The 27880-nt window shown below is 44.3% G+C and overlaps 1 protein-coding gene across 1 annotated transcript in view; it reads right to left on the reverse strand.

Annotated features, from left to right (window-relative positions):
• The window catches only part of Mocos (molybdenum cofactor sulfurase), a 48218-nt gene extending 28526 nt beyond the window's left edge, over nucleotides 1-19692 (reverse strand). The window contains exons 1-7 of the mRNA XM_026400053.2: nucleotides 19551-19692; nucleotides 13332-13421; nucleotides 10505-10571; nucleotides 8751-9392; nucleotides 6803-6879; nucleotides 4752-4951; nucleotides 70-186 (exon numbers count right to left, since the gene is read on the reverse strand). Coding sequence (XP_026255838.2) covers nucleotides 70-186; nucleotides 4752-4951; nucleotides 6803-6879; nucleotides 8751-9392; nucleotides 10505-10571; nucleotides 13332-13421; nucleotides 19551-19692 — 1335 coding nt within the window. The remainder of the gene's footprint in view (nucleotides 1-69; nucleotides 187-4751; nucleotides 4952-6802; nucleotides 6880-8750; nucleotides 9393-10504; nucleotides 10572-13331; nucleotides 13422-19550) is intronic.
• Between the last annotated feature and the right edge of the window lie 8188 nt (nucleotides 19693-27880).

Raw genomic sequence — 27880 nt, forward strand, 5'->3', positions numbered from 1 at the left:
TGTAGCTGACCCCTGCCCACCGCGTGGTCTTGGTGATCTGAGTCACAGCACTTGGGCCACGGCACTGACCTGAAGATGCTTCTTGAACTTCTCATTGCTTATCCCCAGGTGCCTCTGGCAGGCCCCGGTATTGCAGAAGCAGCCGGTTCGCAGGTGGATGTTGTACAGGCTGGCCATTTTGTCTACCTGTGGGTTAAAGGTGACACACAGCAGGTGTTACAGATGTCCAGTGGTACTCTAATTGCCTGGGAGAGTTTCAGGTCAGTGTTTGGGCCTTTCCCAGTAATAAAACAATGATCTTGTTACTAAGGAAAGAAACTAAATAAACCCTCTAGCTTTGTTAGTTGACTTAAAAATCACTGATTTTGGGGGTCACATGACTGGGCAAGGGCAATACTTATGAGTCTCCCACTAGCTTTGCTGTGGATCCTCCTCTCACATGTGGGTTCTGATGACCAACAGTTGCCTGCATTACTCTTCAGGGACCTGATGGCGACTTTGGTGGAAAACACTCTTACTTGGGCCTACACGTGTCTGAGAAGTGACTGGAATGAAATGAAAAGGCTCAACCTCTCTGTCTTCAGATTGTATCTGTCTCCTTTGCGCCTTCATTTTTAGGTCAGATTCTATGTAGCTCTGCACATAGAACATTGTGGAACATTTCAGAAATGTCTTGTCCCAAAATACAACAGAGGGTTATAACTTGACCCAGACCTGCCTGGTCTCTCCCCTCTTATAGCTAAAGACACCTATTAGCTGCCATGACCTGAAACACCAGACTATGAAGGTAGTGAAGAGGCAGCCCTCAGGTTCCTGGAAGCTCTCCACCTATCCCCAGAAAAGACATGACTATTCCTCCCTCAGTTAGCCTCCCTCTTCCTCATGGCTCCTATTCTATACCCAGAACCCCCAATCCCTTGGTGCTGAGACGCTGATTTATGAGTAAAACTCCCTCTTCTCCATTTTCGGCTACTGAATAAAACCTTTCTTTCTCCCCAACACTTCTCTCTCAGACATTGATTTTTCAGTGGCATGAGCCCCTGGACCTGGATTCAGTAATAGTCTGAGACTGGAAGTTTGCTCTAAAATGGCATGATCTATGACAGGTTTATCAAAGATTTGATAAATGTTTGGAAATAAAGGTTCAGCCAGTCAAATTACAGAAATATGCTTGAGGAAAGTGAAAATATCAAATTCAGGTGAAATTCCATGAGCCCAGATGTTTCCAGCAAAGTTCACACTTTGGCGCCACTGGGCAGCTCCTTGGCATCAGCTGCCCCAGGGTTTGGTCACAGAGCCAGCCCCAGCAAGATGCCATCCCCAGTAGCACCACCTCGGCTCTCAATCAATCTGGAAATCATTGTGTCGTATCCATATCCTTTTCATGTTTCTCAAACTTTGGGTTCAACCGGAATAGTCGCTCAGTCTGAGCTGGGAACTCAGAAGCTCCCAAGTCTCTTCTGATCTCTGAAGACTCTGGAAGGTGGTTCACATTCACTTGAGCCCACAGGAATGTTTGTGCCGACTCTTTGGCTGTGAGTCAAGGACTCCACTCCCTTGGGGCACCCTGTGTGGGTCCTCAGCCCAGGTAGGTCGGGCTGAATTCAGAGAGAGAGTCATCTAACCACATTCAAGGAAACAAACACATCTTACCCACATGGGTCAGCCTTTGAACGTCACATACCAAGTGTCCAGAGGCAGCCACAAGGAACATAGTGTCCCCTGCAGACCACCAGTCACCACAGTCAGACTGGCTCTTGGCTGAGCAACCGTGCCTCCCATAGTCCCTTGTCAAGCTCATGACGTGTTGGCTCTGCCATCTCCCCTGGTCTGTCAGAGTGAGAAGAAGCCATCTCATTTTCTGTATTGAACCTGAAGGTCCTTGGAGAACAACTCTGTCCCTTCACCCTTGACTACTAGTGACGTCCTAGAGGTCTCTGCACTGTGAGGTGAGACTTGGCAGAACTTCTGGGTCCAGCCAGCTCCTTCTTCATGTCCAGTCTCCATTCACAGAACACCATCTAGGGAAGCCCCACCCCTCTCCCAGACCAGCTGTATCAGAAAGGACAGTAGAAGCCCCCAGTGGCCATCCCTCCTCTCCCATATTCATTGCTGTAAAACAAGCCACTCAAACTTTGTAGAATGAGACAAAAACCACTGTATTGTGCTCACAGCGACAGTGGGTCAGGAATTCAGATTGCTCACAGAGGAGGCTTCTCTCTGTGCCATGATATCTCAAGTCCTAACTGGGAAGACTCAAAGTCTAAGTGTCTTGACATGATCTGAAGACCCATTTATTTACTCATTTCGGTGTCTGATTACAATGCTGGGAGGGATCAAAATTTAGGGCGGACAACCATAGTGGCTGGGCGTGGCCTCTCCGTTTGGTTTACCTCCCTCCAGCATGGCAACCTCAGGGGACAAGATGGCAGCTTACATGGTAACTCAGAGCTCCATAACTGAGTGTTCCAGGCCACAAAACATGCCATCACCTTTTCTGACCTAGCCTTAAAAGCCACACAGGGTCCCCTGAGTCATATTCTATTAGTTACAAGTGATTCACAAACTGGTTCACATACAAGAGAAGAAATATTGGCCCCAGCCTTTCATGGAAGGAGTGTCAAGGTCACCTGGCAGAAGGATGTGGGGGGAAGACATTACTGCAACCATGCTTGAGAAATGTGAACCATGTCCCGATTTCCCACTTATGAGTCAGTCTCCTCCTGCCTTCATCCCTAGGGAATTTCACCCAGGCCCGGCTGATCACAGAGACAGGATGAGCATAGGGAGGGGTGGGAATAAGCCCAAGTGCAATGCACAAAAGCATCCCAGCCAGGAGGCTTGGTGTTCAATGTTCACTGAGCCCTTACTTTATCCCAGATCCTGTAGTAAGTGATGTGTATATTACATCTCATTTCACCCTCATAACCACAATATGAGCAAGGCATATTGTCATCCTCGTTTCTTAGAGTCTTAGAAAGCTTAAGACAATTTACCCAAGATCACAGAGCTAGCAAGAAGTGGTCAGAGTCTGATCCCATGTCTTAGTCACCATACACAGTAAGGACCCCCAACAGTGGGGAGAACAAAATTAGGAGACCTGGAAATTGAAAACAAGAACTCAAAGACTTCACATAGAAGGTTAAATTCTTTTACTTAGCCCCAGAAAAAGAGATAACCAAACCCAACCATGATGCCATCTGATCTTTCTGAAGGCTATCAAAATCCCTGTGGAATTCCCATACTGTGAAGCTTTCTTAGCCCAGGGTAACCATAACTGGAGTTTCCTGAACCACTGCAGCTGGCTACACCCCAGTGGTGAAGTTCACGGGGTGCTTTCCCCTATCAATGCTCAAAGGAAAAGACTGGCCCTGCGCCCAGCCTCAGGGAAGGAGCACCGTAGTCCTCACTCAGTCTGGTGACTCCTCCTCTTTGAGTCTTCTCCTCCAGCGACACCTGCCATGGGACACATCATGGTCACCCATTGCCCTCTCTCAGTCCCTCAGGAAATACAAATTTACTTTAGATTCAAGAGTAAAATTTATTTTACCAATTACCTAGAATAACATATTTAAAATATGCATTTTCTTGATGCATATTCTACCCCAACATACACAGGCAAAGCATTTAAAATTGCATGCTTCACGGTGGTGCTGGGCTGGTTTTGTGGCAGGTGAGAGAGCAGAGGGCCATGGGAGTGGGGAGTTTGCACTGTCAACTTACTCAAGAGACACTTGGGGTTGTAGAGTGTCTTCTCTAAATGCCAATGGAGAGCAGCATCCTCCAGAAGAATCGATCCCTATGTGTTCTTTATAAAGTTGTGGCTCTTTAGAAGAGCAGGGACAGAGGTTCCTTTGGAAATAGACTTTTATGTTTTTGTTTCTGAAACACGGCCTTCTTATGTTGGATAGACAGATCCCAAACTCCTGAGCTCAAGGGATTCTCCTGCCTCAGCCTCTTGAGTAGCTGGGAATACAGGCATGCACCACACTGGTTGGCTGGGAAATGGATTTTGTTTGGGATATTTGAAATTTATCAAGGTTGCCTAGGGATTGTGGCTTTCAGGGAACGAAAAATACCTCCTTCTAAACTTATGATCAAATGGACCCCAACTCAAGTACTTCCCAACCTGCTAAGCACAGTTTCCTTTTTTTTTTTAATGAAAACATACATGCAGAGTATATATATGCAGAAAATCTTTAGCCAAATCACCAAACCTTTGAACTCATCGTATGAAAAAAATAGGCAGTAATAAGGGCTTTTGTGAGTTTAAAAAAAGTGAATCATTTTTATGTCTCATAAAAAAAAACTCTGAATTTCAAATAACACACCAATAAATGCTGTTGGGTCTCATGTATCATGGAGTACCAATCAGTCTGTGCATGAAATAACCTCAGCTGGGGTATTTTGTCCCTAGTACTTTTCTGTCTAGATTACTTTAGGGTGGCTTCCCTTGCTGCCAAACTGTCACCTGTACCCTGCCATTGCTATCAGAATAATCAGCCTCTCTCTTTCCAATTTGAAACTTTCAACCATGCCTGAGTAAAGAGGGCTGAAAAAATACATAGCCAAGCTTGTTCTGAGTGTCTGAATGAGAGCCAGGTGGCCCTTGCAACAGCATCTGAATTTTGTCACCGTGCTTCCAGGGCACAGAGGTTTTGACTGCAAATTCCAGGGCTCAGAAAGGCTCCCAAGTTCCAGGAAGAGCAATTCTGTTGGAAGAGGGTCAGCAGGATGAAAAGAAAACTCACCTGGGAGTAACCAATGACGTTCCCATTGTCATCCAGTACATTAAAATTGATGACGGGACCCTGAACGTCAGGGCTGCTGAAATCCGAGTCTCTGTAAATCCGCACCACAGGGGCTCCATTGGGGTAGTGGAGAGAGGACAGGGCCGTATAGGTGTACTGAGCCAACGTGAAGGTGTGCTGCCTGATGTTCTCCATGCCACCTCAAAACAAAGGTGAAATGCCAAGTGTCAGGAATTCTACGTGAAAGGCCCTCTCATTTTTAGGAAAACAAGATCCTTACAACTGATCAACCTGGTCCTCATAGTAATAATTTTAAGTACTTGTAAGTATGGTAGGGTATTGCCTTTATAACAAAGCTTTAGGTCTTTGGGACTAAAAATTAGTTTGACATTGCTGTTTCTGTAGAATTTTTCCACAGAAATTCTGCTGTACTCTTATTTAAATATATATGTATTTTAAATATGTATGTACGTGTACATATACACACATGTATACATATATATGCATACTTAATGGAACTTCAACATGTAGATAATTTATATTCTTTGGTAACAGATTGGGAAAATGTATGTTTTCTTTAAATATCATTTTTTGTTGTTTGTGCCTGCTAATGTTTAAATCATTTTAATTATGCAAAGCAATGAAGAGTACATGCTTCAACACGAACAGACCTTGAAAACATGCTAAGTGGAATAAGCTAGACACAAGGCAAGACAGAAAGGCCATCAGGGGTCACCAGGGGCTGGGAAGAGAAAGGGATGAGCAGCTGTTGATTCAGGGGTAGTTTCAGTCTGGGGTAGTGAAAAGATTCTGGATGTGGGTAGTGGCAATTAATGTACAGCAATGTGAAGGTCCTTAAAACTGCTGAGTTACATGCTTAAAATGGTCTAAATGGAAATTTTTATTTTATGTATATTTCACCACCATTGTTTGAAAAAGCAATTGAGTAGGAAAATAAAAAAGCAAAGTTTGCCATATTAGGGACTGATATTATCAAACTTTTGACTTTAAAGGCACCCCTGCCACCTGTGATTTCAGTGTCCTGTTGATACCTTTCCTTGGAAAGTGGTTTTTCTAAAGCCCGTCTTTACCAGCTCCTCTCTTGGTCCTGGATGAGGCCCACTTACTCCTTACACCTCCATCAGGGCAGCCCTCCCTTCCATGAATCCCACCTGCCCCAGGGTTGGGCTGAGGCTGAGGACCTGGAGAGTCCTAGTAGTGTGACAGGACAGAGGGAGGAAGGGCTGCCTAACTGCTAAGTCACAGTCCCACTCTGAATGGACGATACAGGCAGTACGTCCAATTCTGGATGCTCAGCCTCTCAAGGAGTGGCCAGGAGCACAGCACCATGAGTGAGCCATGCTGACTAGATAAGGCTTCTTCCGGGCGTGGACCTTGGTGTCATCCCTGTGAGATGGGAAAAGACATCTGTCTGTGTATCAGCCTCTGGTGAGCAGCCCCACCTGTCCACACCCCTGAGTACTTGTCAGGAAACAAGATGTACATTGTACAAAAGCTGGTGACACAGACAGTGATTGGGATTTGGAGTTATGTAAGACCTGCGTTTAAATCCTATCCTCCCAGTTCCCAGCTCCCCAGCCTGGGAAGACGGTTAACCTTTCTGACCCTCCACTCTTCTGTGGACGAGACAGCCTTGTCATCAGCTCCTGGGGGTGGGGGTGGGGTTATGGAGAGGATCCAGCAGGACAACAGCTGAATGAAACCTCAGGATCTATAACCATTTCCAGTTCAGAGAATGAGGACAGTACCTCCATTTCTGTGCAGCTATTAATCTCCTGATTTGAAATGTCTCCCACCTGCTAAAATGTTCTTTTAGCTGGCAAAGCAAAACAACCCCCCAAAATCCTTCTCATTCCCTTTCTTGCAGAAGTTGCTTTGAAGATATTTAGAGTCAGATTTAACTGCATTCAATGTCCAGCTACTATGTATTACTTACTTCCATTGATATTGTCTCCTTTGCAGGAACCACACCCGTGCCAGGGATCCCTCAAGACCATAAGCAATTCCATACAGATAAAATGTCCACTGACCTGTGAGGTGCTCCAGGGCATCAAATCCATGTTTTACTGCTATGATGTCAAGGAATGAAATGGTGCCATCTTCAAACCTATAACCATGGGGTGAGGGGAAGAAGATCAAGCTGTGGCCAACAGACTCCATGTGAATTGTGAGGTATGTAGCCAGGGTTTGACTTTAGCCAGAGTGATATCTATTAATAGCTTGCCTTTGACACTACTTTTCCCATCTGAAGAGTGGCTTTGCTCACCAAGAGCCAAGCTGTCTGTAGCCCTGATTGGCTCTTCAGCTTTCTCCAATAACTTCAAACTTCCTAGGGCAGGCTGGCAGTGGTGATAAAAGTCCCTAAAAGATATTCACCATCTTGAGATGCTAAAGAGATAAAAGATGCTTTGCTGCCCCCAAGAAGAATTTGGACTTGACTTTGAATTTGAAATACTGCCCTTGAAATATCTTGAAATAATGCCATCTGACCACAAGAGGGCACCACTGACAAGATGCCAATTCAGAATGATCAGCGAAGCAGCTGAGAGATTCTTTAGGAGCCTACGGTTCCAAAGCATATGAACCACAGGTTTGGGTTAAAAATTGCAAAGCTTTTATTTATACAGTATATACATAATTTCTTGGTAACCAAATTATTTGTTATGTTTGAATTTCGTAATTATTAATTTCATCAGAATTTTCATTGAATCTTTATAGTCTCCTACTATGTATCAGGCCCTGTTCTAGGTGCTAAGGATATAGCAGTGGACAATGTAGGTGAAATCCCTGCCATTCCAGCCTCACATTCTATGAAACAAGGTATAAAACCCAGCAAATACAGACAGAACATGGCAGGGGGTGGAAAGTGCCATGAAGATGCATAAACAGAAGGGCTGGTGACTACTTTCATCCAGGTCTCCAGGTAAGTCCTATCTGAGGAAGCTCATTTAATCAGAGACCAAATGAAGTCAGGAGCAAGGGAAAGAACTCAATTTTGATTTTTGTTTGTTTGTCTTTATTGTGTTTTGTATGGGGGGACTGAACCCGGGATGCTCAACTACTGAGCTACATTCCCAGCCCTTTTTTATATTTTATTTAGAGACAAGGTCTCACTTAGGACCTTACTAAGTTGCTGAGGATGGCTTTCAACTTGAGATCCTCCTGCCTCATCCTCCCAAGCCACTGACTTACAGGCGTGAGCCACCATGCCCAGCAGACAGAAGGTTTAGTTAGCATCTAGTGGCAACCTCAACTATCAGGGTGATTAGTTCCCTATCCCAACTCCATGGTGTCCCCTGCTGCTAGACCAGCAGAACCTTGGGTCAGGGGACATTTTCACCTCTTACACATTTGACCATCACCATCTGGGAGAATCCTGGCCATGACCCATACCTCCTGCCTTGACGCCTGAAGAAGAAGCACAAGCCAACAAAGCTAGGCAAGGCCTTGTCCTCTGAGGGCAAGTGACAGCCAGCCCTCAAACTCTCTCGGTGACTCACTCTTTGTGGGGCTCATGGAGGCCCCAACCACTGCAGTGCAGGCCTGGGGACCTCTGGCTCAGTTCATTTTTCCTGCTAACCAGATCTGACCCAAGCTGCTGTTGACTGGGTGCACTCTTGTTCCTCAGGGTGTTTTCTGTCGAGATCATTGTTGCAATTTGCTGCCACCCTTTGTGGGTGCTACGGAATCACAATCTGGCCCATGACCTCTTCACTTCCCTGTGGGCCTGTTCACCTCTATGAAAGGTTAGTACTATGGTTAGTACTATGAAAAAGCCCACACACAGGGGCAGAGGTCACCTTCATGAAGCCTGTGGCACACTCCAGTGACCTCTGCCTCCCAGATCTGAGCCTTGCCGCCAGCCGATCCCTGCCAGCAACGTCTAACTCCCCTAACCCCGTGGCTTGAACAATCCCAAGGCTGCATGTGCCAGACCTGCCTTGAAGACTCCACCAGCCACCCCCATGGCAAAGTTACCTTTCAGTCACCGACTGCCTTGGGATGTAAAAGTCCTCTCCTGCAAGGTAGGCAGCGGCAGTCCCTCCTCCAAAGTAGTTCTTCCTCAGGAGAGGAGCCACATGATTATTGACCAGCAGAGCACCCAGGCCAGTGGGGAATCCAAAGATCTTATAGAAGGAGATGGGGACAAAGTCGGCCTGATGAGCCGACAGGTCCAAAGGCGAGGTGGTCACATAGGAGGCTGCATCCAGCAGCACAAACCACTTCCCAGGCACGCTCACGGGGCTCATCCGCCCAGACTTGACCTCTCCTATCCAGGACAGTGGGTATCTGGTTCCTGAATAGTTACTCTGAGCTGGGTAACAAAAGAGATGCAGAAGCTGGCAGTTTGGATCACAGGCCACAGCACCCTGTTCCTTGGCTGACCACATATCCTCTGGACTGACCGCGGTGGATGTGGCCTTCATGGCCATGACCACATTCCTTATTCCTACTACGGAGGTGTGACTGTCGGTGAGGTAACAGAACTGACTTCCGCTGCTGTCTGGGCTCTGAGACACCCATGGAAAGGCCTCGGCCACCAGTTTGAGAGCAGCTGTGCTCCCAGCAGTGAAGATCACGCTGTACTCCTCTGGCGTGGTGTGGAAGTGGGCCAGGATCCTGCGAGAAAGAGCATCATGCAGAGCCTTGGTCTCAGCTCCAGCACTGAATGATTGAAGGTTGTTTTCTTTCTTTTTTGGCACCGGGGGATTGAACCCAGGGGCACTCAACCACTGAGTCACATTCCCCACCCCTCTGTGTGTGTATGTGTGTATATGTGTTTTATTTAGAGACAAGGCCTCGCTAAGTTGCTGAGGCTGGCTTTGAACTCCTGATCCTCTTGCCTCAGGCTCCTGAGCTGCCAGGATTACAGGGGCGTACCACCAGACCTGACTATGTTGTTTTCTTTCTGCTGAAAGGACATCTCTACTTGAAAAGCTAGAGAAAAATCCCGATAGGCTTAGCCACCTTGTGAAATTAGGGTGGGGGGCCGAGAAAGCCATGGGAGAGATCAGGCTCAAATCCACAATCACAAATCTCATCTTCAACCTGAATGACAAAAATCAACAATGACCTAAATGTTGGTTGAAAAGCCCTTCTACTTGACACTTCCTCCCTAGTTCTGTCACAAGTTTTAAGACATCAGCTTATTTCACACAGCTTTTAATACTGGCAACCTGATTGTAAAACTGTATCAGTTTCAAATTTGAAATAACAAGAAATTGTGTCAATCCAAGTAACTTGAGGGACCACCTGGAAATTATTTTCCAGAAACCAATTATGTGGAAAAGTACAATGCGCTGTTTAATATGCAAATACTAGTACAATGAGCTGTTTAATATGCAAATACTATTCCTATGATGGGGTACCATAGGAATAAAACAGATGCCTAATAAAACATGAAAAGTGGAGAAGTGCTTTTCTTCTTTCTGAGACCAAGACCTCAGAACCCGGTTCACTCCTTGGCACTCTGACACATGCTCAGAGGCACATCAAACAGCTGTGTGACCTCAGAGCCACATACCTGTGTTTCGTCTGCCCCATTCTACATTTAATGCATTCTCGCTTTCCTGTCCTCTGACCCCAGAGTATGTTGTCATGAGTGCATTGCTTCTTGGCTAAGTGTGATCTTCCTGAAACCCATTCAGAGCTTTTTTGGGATTAAGGCAGGTGCTAGGAAGGAAGTGTGTCCACCAAGGTGGTCAGCTCAGGCTGGTGTCCCTGTTGCTCACCTGTAGCGCACGTGCTCCACAGTGTCATGGGTGAGCTTGCTGATGGTATTCTGGCTGTGAGGATTACCTGGCAGGTTACAAAGACAAAGCCTTAGAGTTACTACCATGATCTCTCCCTTTTATGTCCCTTCAAAACCCTGACCCTCTACTTCTTAAAGGTCTAAGCATAAAAGAGCCATATGACCCAGCAATTCCACTCCTAGGAATCTACCCAAAAGAAATAAAAACTTATGTTCACACACAGACTTGCACATGGATGTTCATAGCAGCTCTAGGCATAAGGCCAAGTTCTGGAAATAACATAAATGTTCATTAACTCATGAACAGACAGACAAAATACACCACCCCCCCCACAAAGGACAATTCTTTAGCAATAAAAAGGAACAAACTACTGTCATGAATGAACTTCAAAAGCATGCTAAGTGAAAGGTTCCAGACATGAGAGCCCACTTGTTGTATGATTCCATGGACCATGATTCCACAGATCACATGAACGATCCAGCAAAACAACTGTATAGAGATACTGAAAGTATTAGATTATGGGTTGCCTGGGCTAGGAGTGGCAACAAAGATTAACTGTAAATGGGTGTGGAGAATCTCAGGGTGGAGTGGGAAGAAAATGTTCCAGCTGATGCGCAATGGTTGCAATCACTCAATCAAAATGCTAAAATTCGTTGACTTGTATAGATGAAATAGAGGAAGTTTGGGTTATGTAAAATATTACTCAATAAAGCCATTTAAACAAATAAAACAAAACCCTCCTCTTACTTGTAAAATAAGTTGGGACCCAGGAAGAGGGTTTGGGAGCTAGCAGTCAGCTCAGAGGTAGCTGGCCAGGTTCGGCGAGAGGTGGCCAGCGGCACAACCTCAGGAGCCTGCCCTCTCCTCCAAGCATGATCACACCATGACACCATTTATTAGTCCCCATCTGGTGCCCTGCCATTCCCACCCCTGCTGCTGGCACTGCCCTTGCATAAGTGCACCACCCTGGATACATAAAAGGGCCAGCACATGCCCCCTCATCCTCCCACTCCCAAAACTTAAGGCTCTCCCAAATTCACCCTTCTCTTTGATGGATTCTAGTCTTTTCCCCCCTCTTTGTATCCTCCTTGTGTGTCCCAGAGTATTGGAATCTCCCTCAAATCTTGGTTCTCAGACATGAATCCAGATGTCTGAAAGGCCTGACAAATAGGGGCTGGGGACCAGCAACTCAGAAGGTGCAGGACAGTGTGTGCACAGCCTTAGTTTGTGTTTCGTTTGCTTTTCCCCTAGACCACACTGAAGGGTCACACTGGATTTATGGCTACTGAAGCAATCAGACTCACCTTGGTCTTAGCCCTGCATCATTAGGACACCCTGAATCTCTCTGCAGCCATCTCGTATAGGCTTAACATGTTTCCCACAGTAGTGGCTCTTGTAAAGGTTACAGCAGAAACACTGCGGGTCTCTTTGCAAATCATAGATGACAGTCTCCATGGAGAAAGGGTCTGTGTTTATTTTTCTCCCATTATAGCACCAAGATAAAGTCACTCACTGGCACCTTCCCTGAAGGCTTCACCAGATTTAAAGATCTGCTATCTTCTCAGAGCCATGATTCAAAGCCCTTACCATGGCATAACAGGACTGTCATGAACTGAGACAGCTGTGGGAGTGTGGGGTTGGGTTCTGGAGTTAAAATGCCAGGATTCAGAACTCAGCTCTCTCCGCTCCAATACTTCCTGACTGTGTAGCCTCAAGTTCGTTACTTACCCTCTCTGGGCCCCTATTTGCTCACAGATAAGTCAAGGGTAATAACAGAACCTATAGCTCTTTAGTTATTGTGAGGATGAACAGAAGTTAACACATGTAAGCATTTGAGAAATACCTGAGCCCTAGGTGGGTGTAATGATCACTTTTATCATTACAAATATTACAACTGCTACTGTGGCTGGTATTACAAATTTCCTTTCCATCCAAGGTTATCTTCTGATCATGTTGTGCTGCTGATTAATACCCTCAGTGACTGCTCATTGTTCTTAGAGGAACCGTCAAGCTCTTCAGAGCATCTCCAATGCCCTGCCCTCACCTCCCTCTCTACATAGACCTCTACCACTCTCCTACCCTCTGTGTTCCTGGGCTGCTTCCTGAATCCCCTACCCGATCTTGGTTCTTGCTGTTTCCACTACCTGCAGGCTTTCTCCTCCTCTTGTCCAAGTGAAATTCAGCTCATCCTTCAGCATCCACTCCACTCCCAAGAAAGCTTTCCTTGGCGTACACGCTGCTAGCCCCACTGTCTCTCAGCAGATGTAGACTCCCATGGCGCCAGCCACCTTTTCAAAACCCTTCACGCACTTGTTAATTACATTTATTTGGAGATTACTTAATTATAGTCTTGTCTACCAGGACTAGATGATAGTCTCCATGGAGAAAGGGTCTGTGTTTATTTTTCTCCCATTATAGCACCAAGCCCATGTACCATGGTGGTTTAATAAGTATGGAATGAATGAATGAATGAATGAATGAAGTGTATCCCTCCTGCTGTTCCACCCTCTACACTGTAGAGTCACTCACAACACCAAACACAGCATCTTTGAACTTCTGTGCCTTCCAGACACAGACCCCTTCTTCTGGATGTAACCTATTTATCCATGATGAGAACCTTCCATCCCAAATATGTGTTTGGTACAGAATCATCCTGGGTGCTTGTCTGACTTTCCATCTGATACGGGGCTTAGTCAGCTTTGTGTGCACAGCATGTTCTCCATCTATTAATCCAACATTATTAAACATAGATTAATCATCTGCATATATAATTAGCTAAAGTCAATTTGGGGGTGTTTTTCTTTACCATAAATATTTCTCATGAGATCATTTGTGAAGCTTGTAAGCTGGCTCTGGGGGAACAAGGTGGCTCCTGCATGGTCAAGGTAGACAGTTCCTGAAAAGAAAGTAAAAAAAAACATTGCAGTTTGTTGCTCATAGACCTTCCAGTCATCGACATCTGGTTTGTGTAAGTCTGACCAGTGCCCCTTCAATGCATGTCAATGTTTTAACACCAGGACACTGATGTCCCTGCACCTCTTGATAAGAGCTTCTTAATCCAAGTATAGGCATGAACAATGACAGAAAATGCCCTTCTAATGTTGAGTGACATTTAAGACGCTCAGAGAGCCTTCCTGACTAACCAGCTTTCTTATGAAGCTGGATCAGTGTCCCACAGAGTGGAGGTGCCCGAAAACACTGGGGATGAATACAGCTGTGACTCAGGCGCTATCCTGGAGGTTCCGTGCATTCCCCTGATGGGTGAGCCTGGGTTCACCCTCAAACCCATAATAGCTACGAGAACTGCAGAGAATTTGAGAGAAAGAAACAAATCTTCTAGTCTCTCTCCTGAAGAAAGAAATTCAAATTTAATGAACATAAGATACTATGGTTTATTTACTAGCTTGGCAGAGATCAAAAGGTTGGATGTCTCACTATGGGGGCAAAGGCTAGGCAGCACCCTACTGACTAGAAATTGGTATAACTCTTTTTTTATTATTCTTATTAATGTGTTATAATCATACACACTAGTAGGATTCATGATGCCATATTTGTACACGTACATAACAATTTGAGCAATCAAATTTTCCAGTGATTTCTCTTTCTCTTTTTTCAGTACAGCTTAATGGATCAGTCATTTGGCAGCATAAGTAGCACTTGAAAATGCAGATACTCTTTGACACAGCAATTCCTCCTCTAGGTATTTTATCTTATAAAGACCCAAGCTTTTGTGAAATGAACTGTATATGAGGGTATTCAGTGCAATATTTACTGTAATAGCAAAAGAATAAGGACAAACGTCTATCAACATGTACTTCAAAGAAAGAATTATTGAATACCATACATGAGGCACTACATTCGATCCTCAGCACCACGAAAAAACAAGTAAATCAAATAAATGTATTGTGTCCAACTACAACTAAAAAATAAATGTTTAAATAAATAAATTTTAGTATCCAATTGTCTCTTTTTGTTATTATTGTTGCTTAAGTTTTTGTTGTCATAAGTCATTACCTAACCCAATTATTGAATACCCTAGTACATTATAAGCACTGTTATGGAACAAACTCTGAGATGCACTTTCCACAGCCTACAAAGTAAATAGATCCATTTGTTCCTTTGTTCACTTAACAATATTTTTTTTATTCAGGTAGGGTGAATTTTTATTTTACAACAACTTTATTGATATATAATCCACAAGCTGTGAAATTAGTGATTTTTGGTGTATTAACACTGTTATGCAACTGTCATTACTAATTTTAGAACATTTTATTCACCCCAAAAGAAGTCCCATAACCATTACCATTTATACACCAGTCTTTCCCAGCCTCACCCCGGCAGTCACTAGTCTAATCTTCTGTTTCCAAAGATTTGCCTATTCTGAACATTTCACGTACATGGAATCATTCAATATGATCTGACCTCTTTTATTTGGTGTTATGTTTTGCTTAAGTTTTTGTTGTCATAAGTCATTACCTAATCCAATGTCCTGAAGATCTATGTTTGTGCTTTCTTCTAACAATTTTATACTTTTTGCTCTTACAGTTAGGTCTTTTTTGATTTTGAACTAATTTTTGAATAAAGTGTGAGGGAGAGGGGTGTGGATATCCAGTTGTCCCAACATCATTTGTTGAAGAGACCACATTCTTTCCCCCATTAAACAGTTTGAGCATCCCTGATGAAAACCAACTGGCCACAGATGCATGTGTTTCTAGATCTACAATTCTATTCTATTCTGTTGGTCTATCCGTATGCCATCTATTTTGTTGGTCTCTATAGCTATCCATATGCCAATACCTCACTGTCTTGATTACCATAACTTTGCAGTAAGTTCTGAAACCAGGAAGTGTGGATCTTCTAACTTTGTTTTCAAGATTGTTTTGGCTCTACTGAGTCCTTCACATTTCTATGTGAATCTTACTATCTGTTTATCAATTTCTGCAAAAACTCAGCTAGCTAGAATGATTCTGAAGTAGGTAGAGCAAATTTGGCCTATATACTGTGTTGGGTAAAGAAAGATTTTAACATTAACTCCTTTTCTTATTAACTGTGAAATTTGGCAAAATCTTTATTTTAAAAATAGAGTATTAATGTATCTCATAACAATGTCATATTATGTTAGACAAAACATAGGAAACATACTGTTTCATGAATACTTTTTTCCCTCTTGCACTAACATTATTTTTCCATTTAATACTTAGATAATCACACTTAAATAAATTTATCAAAGCTGTTCCAATGGGGGCAAAGGGAAGGGAAGCTGGTATTCTTATAAGATTTGAATTGAATCTGTACATCAGTGTAGGGATTATTGCCATCTTAACAATATTAAGTCTTTCAATCCACAAATACAGGTTCTTTTTCCATTTATTTAGATCTTTAATTTCTTTCAATGATATTTTGCAGTTTTCATTGTATGTCTTGCACTTATTTATTTACTTATTTTATTGGTGCTGGGGATTGACCCTGAGGTACTTTACCACTAAGTTACATCCTCAGTCCTTTTTATTTTTTAGTTTGAGACAGTGTCTCACTAAGTTGCTGAGACTAGCTTTTAACTTGCAATCCTCCTGCCTTAGCCTCCTGAGTCACTGGGATTAAAGGTAGGTAATATGGAACCCACCTATCTTCTATTTATTTTGGTAATTTTTCCTGTATGTTTTATTCTTGTTGAATAAAGAATTATTTTCCTAGTTTCACTTTTATAATATCCATTGCTAGGGTATAGAAATTGGTTTGATCTTTGCACATTGATCTTGTATCCTACAAGCTTGCTGAACTTGATTTTTAATTGTCTTACTTTGGTGTGTGCATTCCTTAAGATTTTCTACATCCAAGATTATGTTATCAGCAAATAAGATACATTTTCTATTTCTTCTTTTCTAATCTGGATGCCTTGTATTCCACTTTCTTGCCTAATTGCCCCAACTAGAACCTTTAGTACAATGCTGAATAAAAGTGGTAAGAACAAACATCTTGTCTTGTTCCACATCTCAGGACGAAGGCTTTCAGTCTTTTTCCATTAAATATGATGTTATCTGTGGAGGTTTTCATGATGACCTTTATCAAGTTCATTAAATTTTCTTTTATTTCTAGTCTATTGAGTGTTTCTACATTCAACAAATATTTATTGAGCACATACTTTGTACCAGGCACTATATAAGAGCTGAAGACACAACAATGAACAAAACAGAAGCTAGCCTGATAGTGGCAGAGAATTACCATAAACAAGTAAATGCAAACTATGGCAGGTAGTGAGAAATGTTATGGCTCACTTAAGAAACATTATTTTTTAAAAAGTGCACACACATACAAATATAGACAACCACCAGAAAGGCACACAAGACACAACTGTCAGCAACTGACTCTGGGGTGGTTACAATGGCTGCAGCTAGAATGACGGGGAGGTTCTTTGGCCATTCTTCAATTTCATTTGGCACCTTTTGAATCTATACCACTAAAATGTATTACATAGTCTAAATTTTTAAAATAAGGTTCTCTTTTATTAAAGCTTCAGAAACATAACTTTAAAATTAAAAGAAATGTTTCTGTTCATCCAGGCTTCAAGACCCAACAGTGCACACATGAAGCCCCAATACACAGTTGAGGCCCAGGTGACTCCTGTGGAGCTCCATGCCCCTTGACAAGAGTCTTCTGCAGAACCATTTTAAAAAAGCTTTCTCTGACCTTTGGTCCAACAGTTAATTTGGGGTGGGGGAGAGCAACTGTGTTAGATCAGCCAAGGTCTCATTTGGGGAGGTAGAGCAGCAGAGTGGTTAACAGTGCAGAACCCAATGGATTAAATTTTGGCTCCATCACTAATCACCCTGGGACCCTGTTCCTACATCTGCAGATGAGACTAAATGAGTTGATATATGACAACACCCAGTCCAGTGCCTGGAACAGAGTAAACACCCCACAGTTTTAGCTGACATTAGAAGCAGGCAAATGACTCAAAGCCAAGACAAAGAATTCCAGGTCTATTCCAAGCCATGCCTCCGCCATTCTCTGTTGCATTCAGGGAGTTGTTATCAATCAGCTCCCTAAGTCTTCATGAATTGCTTGAACTAAATCTATGTATTCGATATGCTCCCTTCGCTAAGACAAGGAAATTCCCAACCAACGGGTTGGGTAAAACGTTTCAGCTGTAAAGGTTCAGCATTTAATTATACAGACCCACACTTAACCAGATAAATTGTCAAACCCACAGAAAACCTTCAAGGAGGGAGAGGAAAGGAGAGAAGGTGAAGATTATATTAGTTTGGTTTGTTTGGATGGTTGGATCTTTCCTACCCTCTCTCCAGTTAATTTATTTCCATAAGGGGGAAAAAGGTGAACCAGTTCTGAGACTCCCAGACAACCAAAATGTAGGGGAAATACTGGGAATTACACTAGGTAAGTAGAGAACACACACAACACTGCCACAAATACAATTGATGTTAAAAAAAAGTCTCTGGGGGTGGGGGAGTGCTATTCTCTGAGGAACCAGAGTGAAACCAGGAGGAACTCAGAACATACCTCTACTTTTCAGGATAGTGTTGGAAGAGGTCAGCCAATTCAGGGATCCAAGTTTAGAGGAGATTTAAGAGATTAAGGAGGTGTAGTCCTGGAAGCATTATGGACTGAATGACACAGACTGGGATTTGCTTCAAAAGAATAGAGGGCCTCCCTCCCTCTGCACCTGTGGGTATCCTTAGCATAAGACTTTGTTTCTGTGTGGTAGGAAATTTCGGGTAATAAAAAGGAGAGAGAAAGAGGGAGGAGGGATATGTCCAGCAGGTGACAGTGTGACATGGAAGAATAGGAAGGGAGTTGAGAGGTTGGCAAAGACCACCCTGTCCCTCCTGACTCTCCCTACTTAAGTATAGAGGGGACAACACAAGGAGGAGGCCAGGGTCCTCAAAGCCTACCAAAAGGGGGGTGGGAGTTAGCATTATAAAACATAAGGAGGACTGAGACTGTAGCTCAGTGGCAGAGCACTTGCTTTGCATGTATGAGGCGCTGGGTTCAATCGTCAGAACCACATAAAAATAAATAAAATAAAGGCATGCGGTCCATCTACAACTGCAAAAAATAAAAGAAAAAGAAAACAAGGAAACGACTCCAATCATTGCTATCCTGCCACAAACAGGAGCAGTCACCAGTTTATCACGATGAGACAAATAAACCAAGGTGCCCTGGCCCCTGACCTGTCCACTTCATCTGCCCGCTTCCACCCTTGGGCACAGGGTTCTGAGGCTTGACTAATCCCCCACCCCTAAGGTTCCTAGCACAAGGGCGAGTCCCGAACCCGCAGCAGTGGGGCTGGGGTCAGTCATCGCCAGCTCGATCTTGATTTCCAATTCAAACAGCAGGTTCCACAAAAGCACGCCACGATCCCGATCTTCGTGTCCAATTTACTGGCTTGTCCTGTTCTTGAAAATTCAAATTGCAGGGTTCACTAATTCTTCTAATCCCCCAGAGAGCTAGAGCTAGGATGACCTGGGAGGCATTGCTCTAACTGCGGGAATGAGAAAAATGAGGTTTGGGAAATAAAAGCTACTCGTGGTCCCTGCCAGCGCAGTCTGGGGCGCCGCTTTGGGAGACCCCTGCCCCACGACCTCAGCCTCTCGGTCCCCAGCTCGCGATCCCTCAGAGCCACTCTCCCAACTCCACTGGCTGGCCGCCCACGCACCGCTCCCGTCTCAGGGCGTGCATCAGAGAAGTCAAGGCCGCTGGACCTCTTGCATTTTGCAACACCCGTGGTGTAGTTGGACCTTTAGAATACGGGGGACGGGAGGGCAAGAAGAATCCTAAGCCAGATTCGCCAGGGCTGGGGAAAGGTGGGAAGGATCTAGGTTGGTCCTGCCCCCCTGGAGCGATAGACCAGGGAGCCACTTCCCATGGAACCGACGCGTGGACACATCCTTCCTACTCTTTTCAATTCAAAACGCGCCCTGAATGACAGCGCTGCCACCACTCGGAGCTGGAGCGCCTTTCCTGTGGGTTACAGGAGCCGCGTGCCCCGCACGCCCGCCCGCCTCACCTGCCAGGCGGCCGAACTCGCTCTCCCGCATGTCGAGCAGGCTGCGCGGGCCGTACCCGTAAGCGAGGCGCGCCGCACTCGAGTCGCGGAACCGCGTGAAAGCCAGCAGCTCGGCCCCGGATTCTGTCGCTTCGCTAGCCATGGCCCAAGCTGTCAAAGCCGGCAGGGTTTGGGAGGTACATAAGACCGATCCACGGTGACTCCGCCCCGGCCGCGCCTCTGGGGCAGCGCCGGTCCGTGACCCGGGGGCGGCGCCTCGAGGGACTCTCCCGCTCTCTCCGGACGCGCTGACTCAGGGGTTTCACTTCGGTCCGCCTTTTTTACACCTGGAACCGAGAGAGCGAGAGCCCGCTCTGCTGCCTCTTTGAACGAATTTCCAGTGTAGCCCGCGGAGCTGCCCAGAACCCTGGAATGCAAAATCCTTGTTTAGCTGTTTGTCGTGGAAATGCAGGTGCAAGAAGCAACCTAGGGTGTTCCCTGCTGGCCATCCTGAAAACCGTGATTCTATTCCGCACGGCGACCCCGGGACCTTCACCCACCGTAGTGTGAGCCGGCCTCTGCGCAGCGGGCGTTAACGAAGAGATTTGGATTTCTCCAGTTGTTGCTCCCCGGTGGGACGTGTGCTCCGCGTTTCTGAGAATGTGGCTAAGCAAAGGGTAGAATAGGAAAATCACTACGCAATCCGCAAGCCGGTTAATAAAGCTCTCTGCGGCTGCGCACGGTTGGAATCGGGAAGCTTGGGTGCGACCCGGACGGGAGCGCCTCCTCTGCTCCGCCCTCGGGGCCGCACCCAGAGAGCCTCGGCAGAGTGTCCCGGGGCATTAGTCTTTCAAGCAGGGAGGGGCCGGAAAACCAGGAGCGGGAAGTGTGAGGCTGGGGGTCTGAAGGTGTCAGAATCCTGGGCCAGGTACGCCCCAGGAGAATGGGGTACTTGTCCGATCCCAAGTACGTGGTGGGCTACCCAAAGATCAGGAGACCAGGTGGAAGGAGACCAGGACTTCGAATCCAAGCGAGGCGAATGGTAAGGAAGTATGAAGGTACTGTGCCTACAGTCATGCTGCAGGCCTGCCACCATCTCCTCACTGGTCCACTGTCGGTCCTGTAGCCTAAGAGGAATCTGAGCTGTTTCATGCTGAGGTTCCAGAAGGCCAGTTCTGCAGAAACAGTTCTTTCCACGCCTAGAGACCTCTCTCACCAAGAACCTGAAAATGTTCTGCCTACCCATTTGGGCAGACAGGAGAGAAGGGCTCAATTACGCACTCTCTCCCATTGCACGAGGTTTTGTCCCTGATCTAGCTCCCACAGCCCCCTTCCCTGCCTCATGATGATGTCTCCCCAAATGCCCTTGATTTCAGGTTAACAGACCCTACTTACAGGGTCCCCTATCAATAGGATCCATTTGCAAGAATGTCCTCTATATATAAGACCTTCATTCACAATTTCTTTCATTCATTCACTTGGCCAAATGTGGATGGGTGCTTCTCAGAATTAGGCTCTGTGGTGGTAGAGGAAGAAAGCTCATGCTGAGGAGCTAGAATTTCATTTTTAAGGCTTTGGAGCAAAAGTGCCCCTAGAAGTGATTTAAGTAGACCTGTCTAATGACCATGGCCAGACTAGATGAAGCTGTGAAAACTGGGGACAGGGAAACCAGCTGTAACTTCTTGCAACTGTTCTGGCTCCAGTCCCTGAAGATGAAGCCTGAGGCTTTGGCAAGGGGCATTCATTTCTTTGGTGGTCTTGGACAGCTGCTTCCTACAAGGAACATGGTAGACATTGGAAAGACAATAGTCAGTAAGGCTGAGAGCAGAGGTCTTCTCTGCTGAAAGCCAAGGCCGACTGGAAGAGAGTTTCCCTACTAGGAGAATGCAGAGATACCTTCCCAGAGGGTCCCAGAAGAGGAAGCAGGGGGAGGAAAGGCAATATTCCATGTGCAAGTGTAAGAGTCTGGCGAAACGTCGGAGGGAGAGACCACCCAAGAGACTGACTCCATGCAATTGGCAAAAGGGGATTTATTGGGGATCCATTCCAGCGTGCTGGGACTCTGTGCTCACTCAAGAAGGGAGAGCAGCCCAGAGCCCAGAGCAGAGTTCAGGCGGAGCTTAAGTACACTTTTTGGAGAGGGTGGGGGGCTTTGCATACCTCAGAACAAATCATCATGAGGCGCGGGAAAATTGAAAAATAACCCTGAGTCAGGATTAGTGCATACATTGGCGGGAACAGATTGGACAGGGGTGATTGGTGCTCCTAAGTGGGGTACACATTCAAACTGATTGGTTTAGGTCCTGCAATGCCTACATGCCAAGCAACTCGGAACCCTTAGCTATTAAACAACCAGAAAGTCAGTGGAAATATTTACTGGGCAGTTCCAGTATTGTCCTAACAGCTACAGGGATTACAGGTTTTGGGGGTAGCAGAGGGACTCTAACAATACCTAGTCTTTTACTTTTTAACCCAATCTCTGCACTTTGAAAACTTTAGGATGCCTGGTCTTTTACACTTTAACTCAGGCTCTGCAGCTTAAAATCAGCTTGGAAATTTTACCTTTACATTCCCCACTCCTTTTTCTGACTACTTTTAATCTTAAAAGTACTGAATCATAATTATTGGAAGGTCTCATTTTCCATTTCTGCCAGTGGAGCATATTGCTGCCTGATTACCATGAGTTGTCCTGCGTTTCCTGGAATCAATTTCAGCATGGCCTCCATTTTAGATTTCACTCGGTATTAGACCCCGATTTATCTAACTACACTGACTACCTAACTTTAAATCTGGCTTCATTCCCCCCTCTAATTTGGGAACTCCTTACTGCTGTGAGGAAGGGGGGCGAAGAGAATCTTTCTGGCTTCTTCAGGCTGAAAAGGGATGGCGTGGGGCAAGCAGTTTGGAGTCCCCCTTAAAAATATCGGGTCTATCGAGTGGTCCATGATAGGCTGGAGGGCCATTTGAGTGATGGGTGGTCTATAAGAGAAACAAGAACTCATTAGTACTGGAACCATATTGATGCACTAATAAATGCCACAGCACAGGAATATGCCAATGAGTATGATGACAAAAGACAAAGACTAACAATGTTTTCCACCAGGAAGTACCAAGAACCAGGAGCTAAGATATTGTTTCCACGACAAAGTTGCTGAGGACATGGCTTCCATCTGAGCATATAAATCTTTAAGGATATTTGTCACATTGTCAGAAATGTCAGGGATGTCAACACAACAACTAACATTTAGGGTTACAGATGTCTTTTCCCTTAAGATATAGTCTAATAATTTAATACCATCTGATCCTGCAAAATCCTTTTACTAGTATGACCTCTGTGTCTAATAGAGAAATCTTTAATTCTGCTACTCAGGGCTGGATAACCATACTAGCAAACATCAAGCCTACCTGCGTTGGTTAAGAATATCTGTGGGCCTCAAACTAAAACTACTCTAGCAGTCCCTTTGACAGTTATCAGGCATTTCTACCTAAGAATTTCTTTTGTAGCATCCAGCCTACTTGTTCTTGGAAGTTACATTTAACTATTAGTATCATTTAAAATGCCCAGGAATAGCCATGTTTTGGCTTTGACTGTCTTTGCTAAGTGTTTAAGATGAAGCAAGTCAAACTGACTTCTGTTTCTACCTATTATTAACAGTCAGCTGAATCTCTTGGGAGTCCTCGGGAACTTTACAGCAGCTTCTCAGTTCTGCTAGTGCCATTTGCGCTAGGATGGGTCCAGGCCTTGCTTGACCATACGGCTTCCCTCAGAAGCATCAGGGATGTCTCCCTTCTTTGATGACCCTCCTCTTTACAGCAAATGCACTGATTGGCTTTCTGTCCTCCACTGGTCTCATTAATCTCCCTGATCAGGAGGTTATGTGGCCTAGAGTTGCAGAGCTCTTTGGAGAAGTCCCCTATCCCCTGATTCAGACTGATTCAGAGGGCAAGAGCCAAATATTGGTTTTCTTGGCCCTTTTTAATTTAACTTTAATTTTAAAACTTAATCTTAAACATCCAGCAAATAAGTTTCAACAGCCTTATACTAAGTACTGGGCTTTAGTACCTATCTCTCTATCCTATAGGTGATAACTCCTTATCTTAAGTTAACCCAGGTTGTGCGTTCTTAAAGCAGTACCTCTTTAAAACATTAACAGGCAATCCTTAGATCATCTAAAAGCAAACTACAAAACAAAACTAACTAGGACAAAAACATATTTAGTTTATGTAATAGCTACCTTAAATTCTGGCAGAGTTATACATTATAATTCCCTGTTTGAGGTCCTGGCAATCGTGACAAAAACCAACTTTTGGACACAACCTTAAATGCACTGAAATCTGGCCTACTTCTTTCATAGTCACTTTCACATGCAGTGAGATGGGACATAGAGCCTTATCTCAAGTAAGGCGGGGCCCTTCATAAATCTTAAATACTATAGTTCTGAAGCTGATCTTTGCTTTTTAGACATCATTTTACAAAGCCTACATAAATTGCTCAAGTTTACATGAATATTAGCTAACACAACATAATATCACATCTAAAACATGAATTAAGGGAAGGCAGGAAGCTTTTAACCTCTTGTAGGAAAGTAGCAAAGTACTTCTGTGTTTTACAATAAAACCTTTACCCAGATTAGGCTCTCATTGACTTAAAAATACATTTAAATTGTGTCTCAGTGTAGAAAGCAACATAGAACTTTACATATCTTACTGATAACAAGTCCAGTTATAGAACACAAAAGATAAATAAATTTCCAACATGTTTTTTTTTTCTTTGAGCCTAAAATTACCATACAACTTTAGAACACCAGCTTGTAAAGCTTTTACCTTACAGACTTGTATACCTGGAAGATATGAACACATTAATAACATCATAATTACATTGATGATTTTATGCTAACCAAGTTTGGCTTTTAAAGAAATGACTAAGGGGGAGATGGCAGGGCTTGGATAAATGGCAGGCAACCCGTCTATTGGCAAGTTTTTCCAGATATCACACCAGCACCTGAAGAAGATCAGAGCGAATAAAAACCGAATGAAGATAAAAATTAGAGCAAAGATCAATTTCTGGCAGAAGTTCCATGTTGGGGGGGCTGACAGAAAAGAGGCCAAGGGCCATGAGGAAGCTTAATAGGACATAAAGACTCATGAATCCAGGGTGGCAGATTAAGAAGTTCTCTGAACTTGTTGTTTCCCGCTGTCCCATGTCCGCTGCATTCCATCGTGCCTGGTAGTGAGCTTCAGCACTGAGTGAATTGTTCTCTTGAAGATGTTGGGGGTCCATCAGTCATCAGGGGCTGGTAGTGCCTAAGCAGAAGCTGGTTGGAAGTTTGATTTGAGACTTTCTGCAATCGGATTTGAAGGAACTTCATTATGCAGAGCAAGAGAGCACAAAAAAGTATTGAAAAACAACAGTTGTTGTTTAACTATGGTTGTGTAACTTACTCAAAAACTTATACACATAACCAATTTACATAAACCTCCTTTATCCCTTACTTAAACCCTCTTGATTACTTAGTCACATAGACTCTCCTATCTAGAAACACAATTTTTTCTTTTCTATTAGATCCATACCTAGAACCTTTTAGTTTCTCTTTTTTTATTTATTAACCTTTTTTTTCTTTTGTTCACATTTTGAAACAATACTTGTAAACCTTTAAATTTAAGCAGAGTTAACATTTTATTAGGGCCTTTTTTGAACACCTAGAGAAACTTATAAGCTTAATTTAAGACCTCCTTTTTATCTATTTACCCAATCTAAATTGAACCATTTGAATCACGTGAATTAAAGATATTTGGATCTATTTTTAATTTTTCATGAGCGCTCCTCATCTGTCAATTGTCATATCACTGCAGGATATATGGACATACACACATACAGACATACCGACATACAACACATAACAGGAGTGTGCACACATAACAATGATAAAGGCCTCGTAGTTTTTCGCAGATGAAATCTCCGTTGCAATGTTTTAAAAAAAAAAAACTCCACTGATCAGGAAAACATTAACCTAGGTCTGCAGGATCAGAATTACGAGCTCAAAAAAAAAATACAGAATCTAAGAAAAAGCAAGAGTCCTAAAAAAAAGATGACTGGCTAGTAGTTAGTAAATACCATACAATTTACTTCTTGGTTTGGTCTAGTTTGAGTTCAGGTAAAAAGACTTTTGCTCTTTTTTTTTTCCTTGGGCCTGAGCTCCAAGCTGCTTCTGTTTGCATATCGGCTTAAGCCCTGGCTAAGATCTGGAAGGAACAGGGAAAGACACTTTAGGTCTAAGGCATTTTAACCTTAAGTTATATTTTCCAGATTTGGATGTTGAAAATTATGATACAATTTTAAGAAGCAATTCCCAAAATTTCATATCTTTTTACACTAGAAGAACTTGTTCACATAAAATTAGAAACAGGATCTCTACCATCAGAAGAAATTTCTTTAGGACCTCTAAGCCACTTTGCTTGTTCTGAGATTTCTAAAGCAGCATTAAGTTACATTGAATTTACCCACACATTACCATGTATATCTAAAATTAAGCTTTGAGAATTTCCAAGACTGTTGCTATTTAATTATCTAATGTCATTTTAATAAGCCAGACCAACGTTGTAATTTAACACTTTTTTTTCCTGAATCTTACACGCTGAGAGGAACAGATATCATATCATAATTTACTATTTTTATCCCAGTTAATGCACTGGTACACCTTAGTGAAATCTTCTCAGGCTACCCAGTTCAAAATTGAAACCCTTTAATTTTTTTATCCCAAGTATTTAAGTTTTCTAGCATGAACTTTCTGAAATCAAACTAAACAATTGCTTAAACCCAACTTTTAACTGCAAGATAGTGCAATGCCTTAGAAACCCATTCAGATACCAGATTGTTACAATAAAAAAGTAATTTTTTTAGACACACATTTAACCTAGATTATCCCTAAGAAACAATCAGACAACCAGATAAGAAAATATCTCTCCAGGTTTTGAACTTTCATTTAATTATGACTCCCATCAGTGGCACCATAGACTTCCCCATAAGTGAACCAGATGTTTTCACGTAGAGGCAACTATAGGTATAAAATTAAGGGTCTCAGTGTGACTGGCTTTACTGCATTCAGTGTCCCTTCTTTTTAAGTAAACAGAGGTAGCTTAATCCTTAAGATGTAGATAAGGACTGAGGACACTCCCCAGAGCTAAATGGCTCTGGCAGCTGCTGGGAGTCCCTTAATCTTATCTCTCACCCGCAGGATCAGCTCCTCCAATTTGGTTTGACCTTAGGCACTAGGCATTTTTTTTTCCTAACTTTTTAGTAACCAGCTCCCAAAAAGCTCATCCTCTGCTTACAGTTGTTTCGAGTGCTAGGCTTCCCCAAGAAAACAGAGTGGAGACTCCTTAAAAGTCTCCTCGGGAGTGTTAAAATTTGTGACTGAAAATTTGGTTCCCATCTCTAAAGCCAATTAACACCAATTTAATAATGAGGACAGGGCTTTGAGAAAAGTCAAAGTGAGATGTCAAAGTTGTTAAATCCCCAGCAGGCATCTCTATTTGCACTCAAGCCGATTACCGGAGGGAAAGAAAACATTGCTTCCCTAGTCTTAGTATTTAGTCTTAGACAGAATTTATCACCCGCCTTGGGCTGCAATTCCAAGCAGCCCGACCCCAGGAAGACCCATTCGCTTCCCTGGCCCCATGATCACTGAGGCCGGGGAGGGCTGTAACACTGGGGGGGGGGTTGGGGACCTGGTCCCTTCTACCCCCACGAGGGAGGGAGAGGGACGGGTGCCCCCAGCCGCTTTTTTTTTTCCCCTGCTCGCTGGGCGGACAGGGGGCGGGGCAGTCCCCCACGGACTCCATCTCCGACCCCGCCCGCCCCGCTGTGGTGTAAATTGGCCCTGTGGCAGCCGGTTGCAGGCAGAGGAGGGGGAGGAGGGGCAGTCCCCCGCCGACCTCACCCCCAATTCCATCCGCCTGTCCCGGCGCCCGCAGGAGCACCTCCCACCTCCCCCCCTCCCGGGAGGGAAGATGGCCAGGGGGCAGAGAGGACAGGCGGGTGGAGGGGCTGGGAGGAACAGGGACAGGACAGATCCGCCATACAGCCGGGTGGAATCCTCCCAGCGGACTGTGCGGACCCCACCCATGCAGGAAGAGATTCGCAGAGGTCCTGAAAGGTTAGAAGCCATGATCTAGATGGCCATGTGGCCCGGCTGAAAGACAATATCTCTGACTTTGCAGATTAGAGAGAGAGATGGAGGGACTCTCCTGGGGGCCATTCAACTCTGAGGGTGGGCCACTCTGAAGTGCAGAGAGACAACACAAACGTGACGAAACACGGACACACACACAGTAAACGTTTAACACGAGTC

The sequence above is a fragment of the Urocitellus parryii genome, chromosome 13 (assembly GCF_045843805.1).
Source record: "Urocitellus parryii isolate mUroPar1 chromosome 13, mUroPar1.hap1, whole genome shotgun sequence".
In the NCBI taxonomy this organism is placed as follows: domain Eukaryota; kingdom Metazoa; phylum Chordata; class Mammalia; order Rodentia; family Sciuridae; genus Urocitellus; species Urocitellus parryii.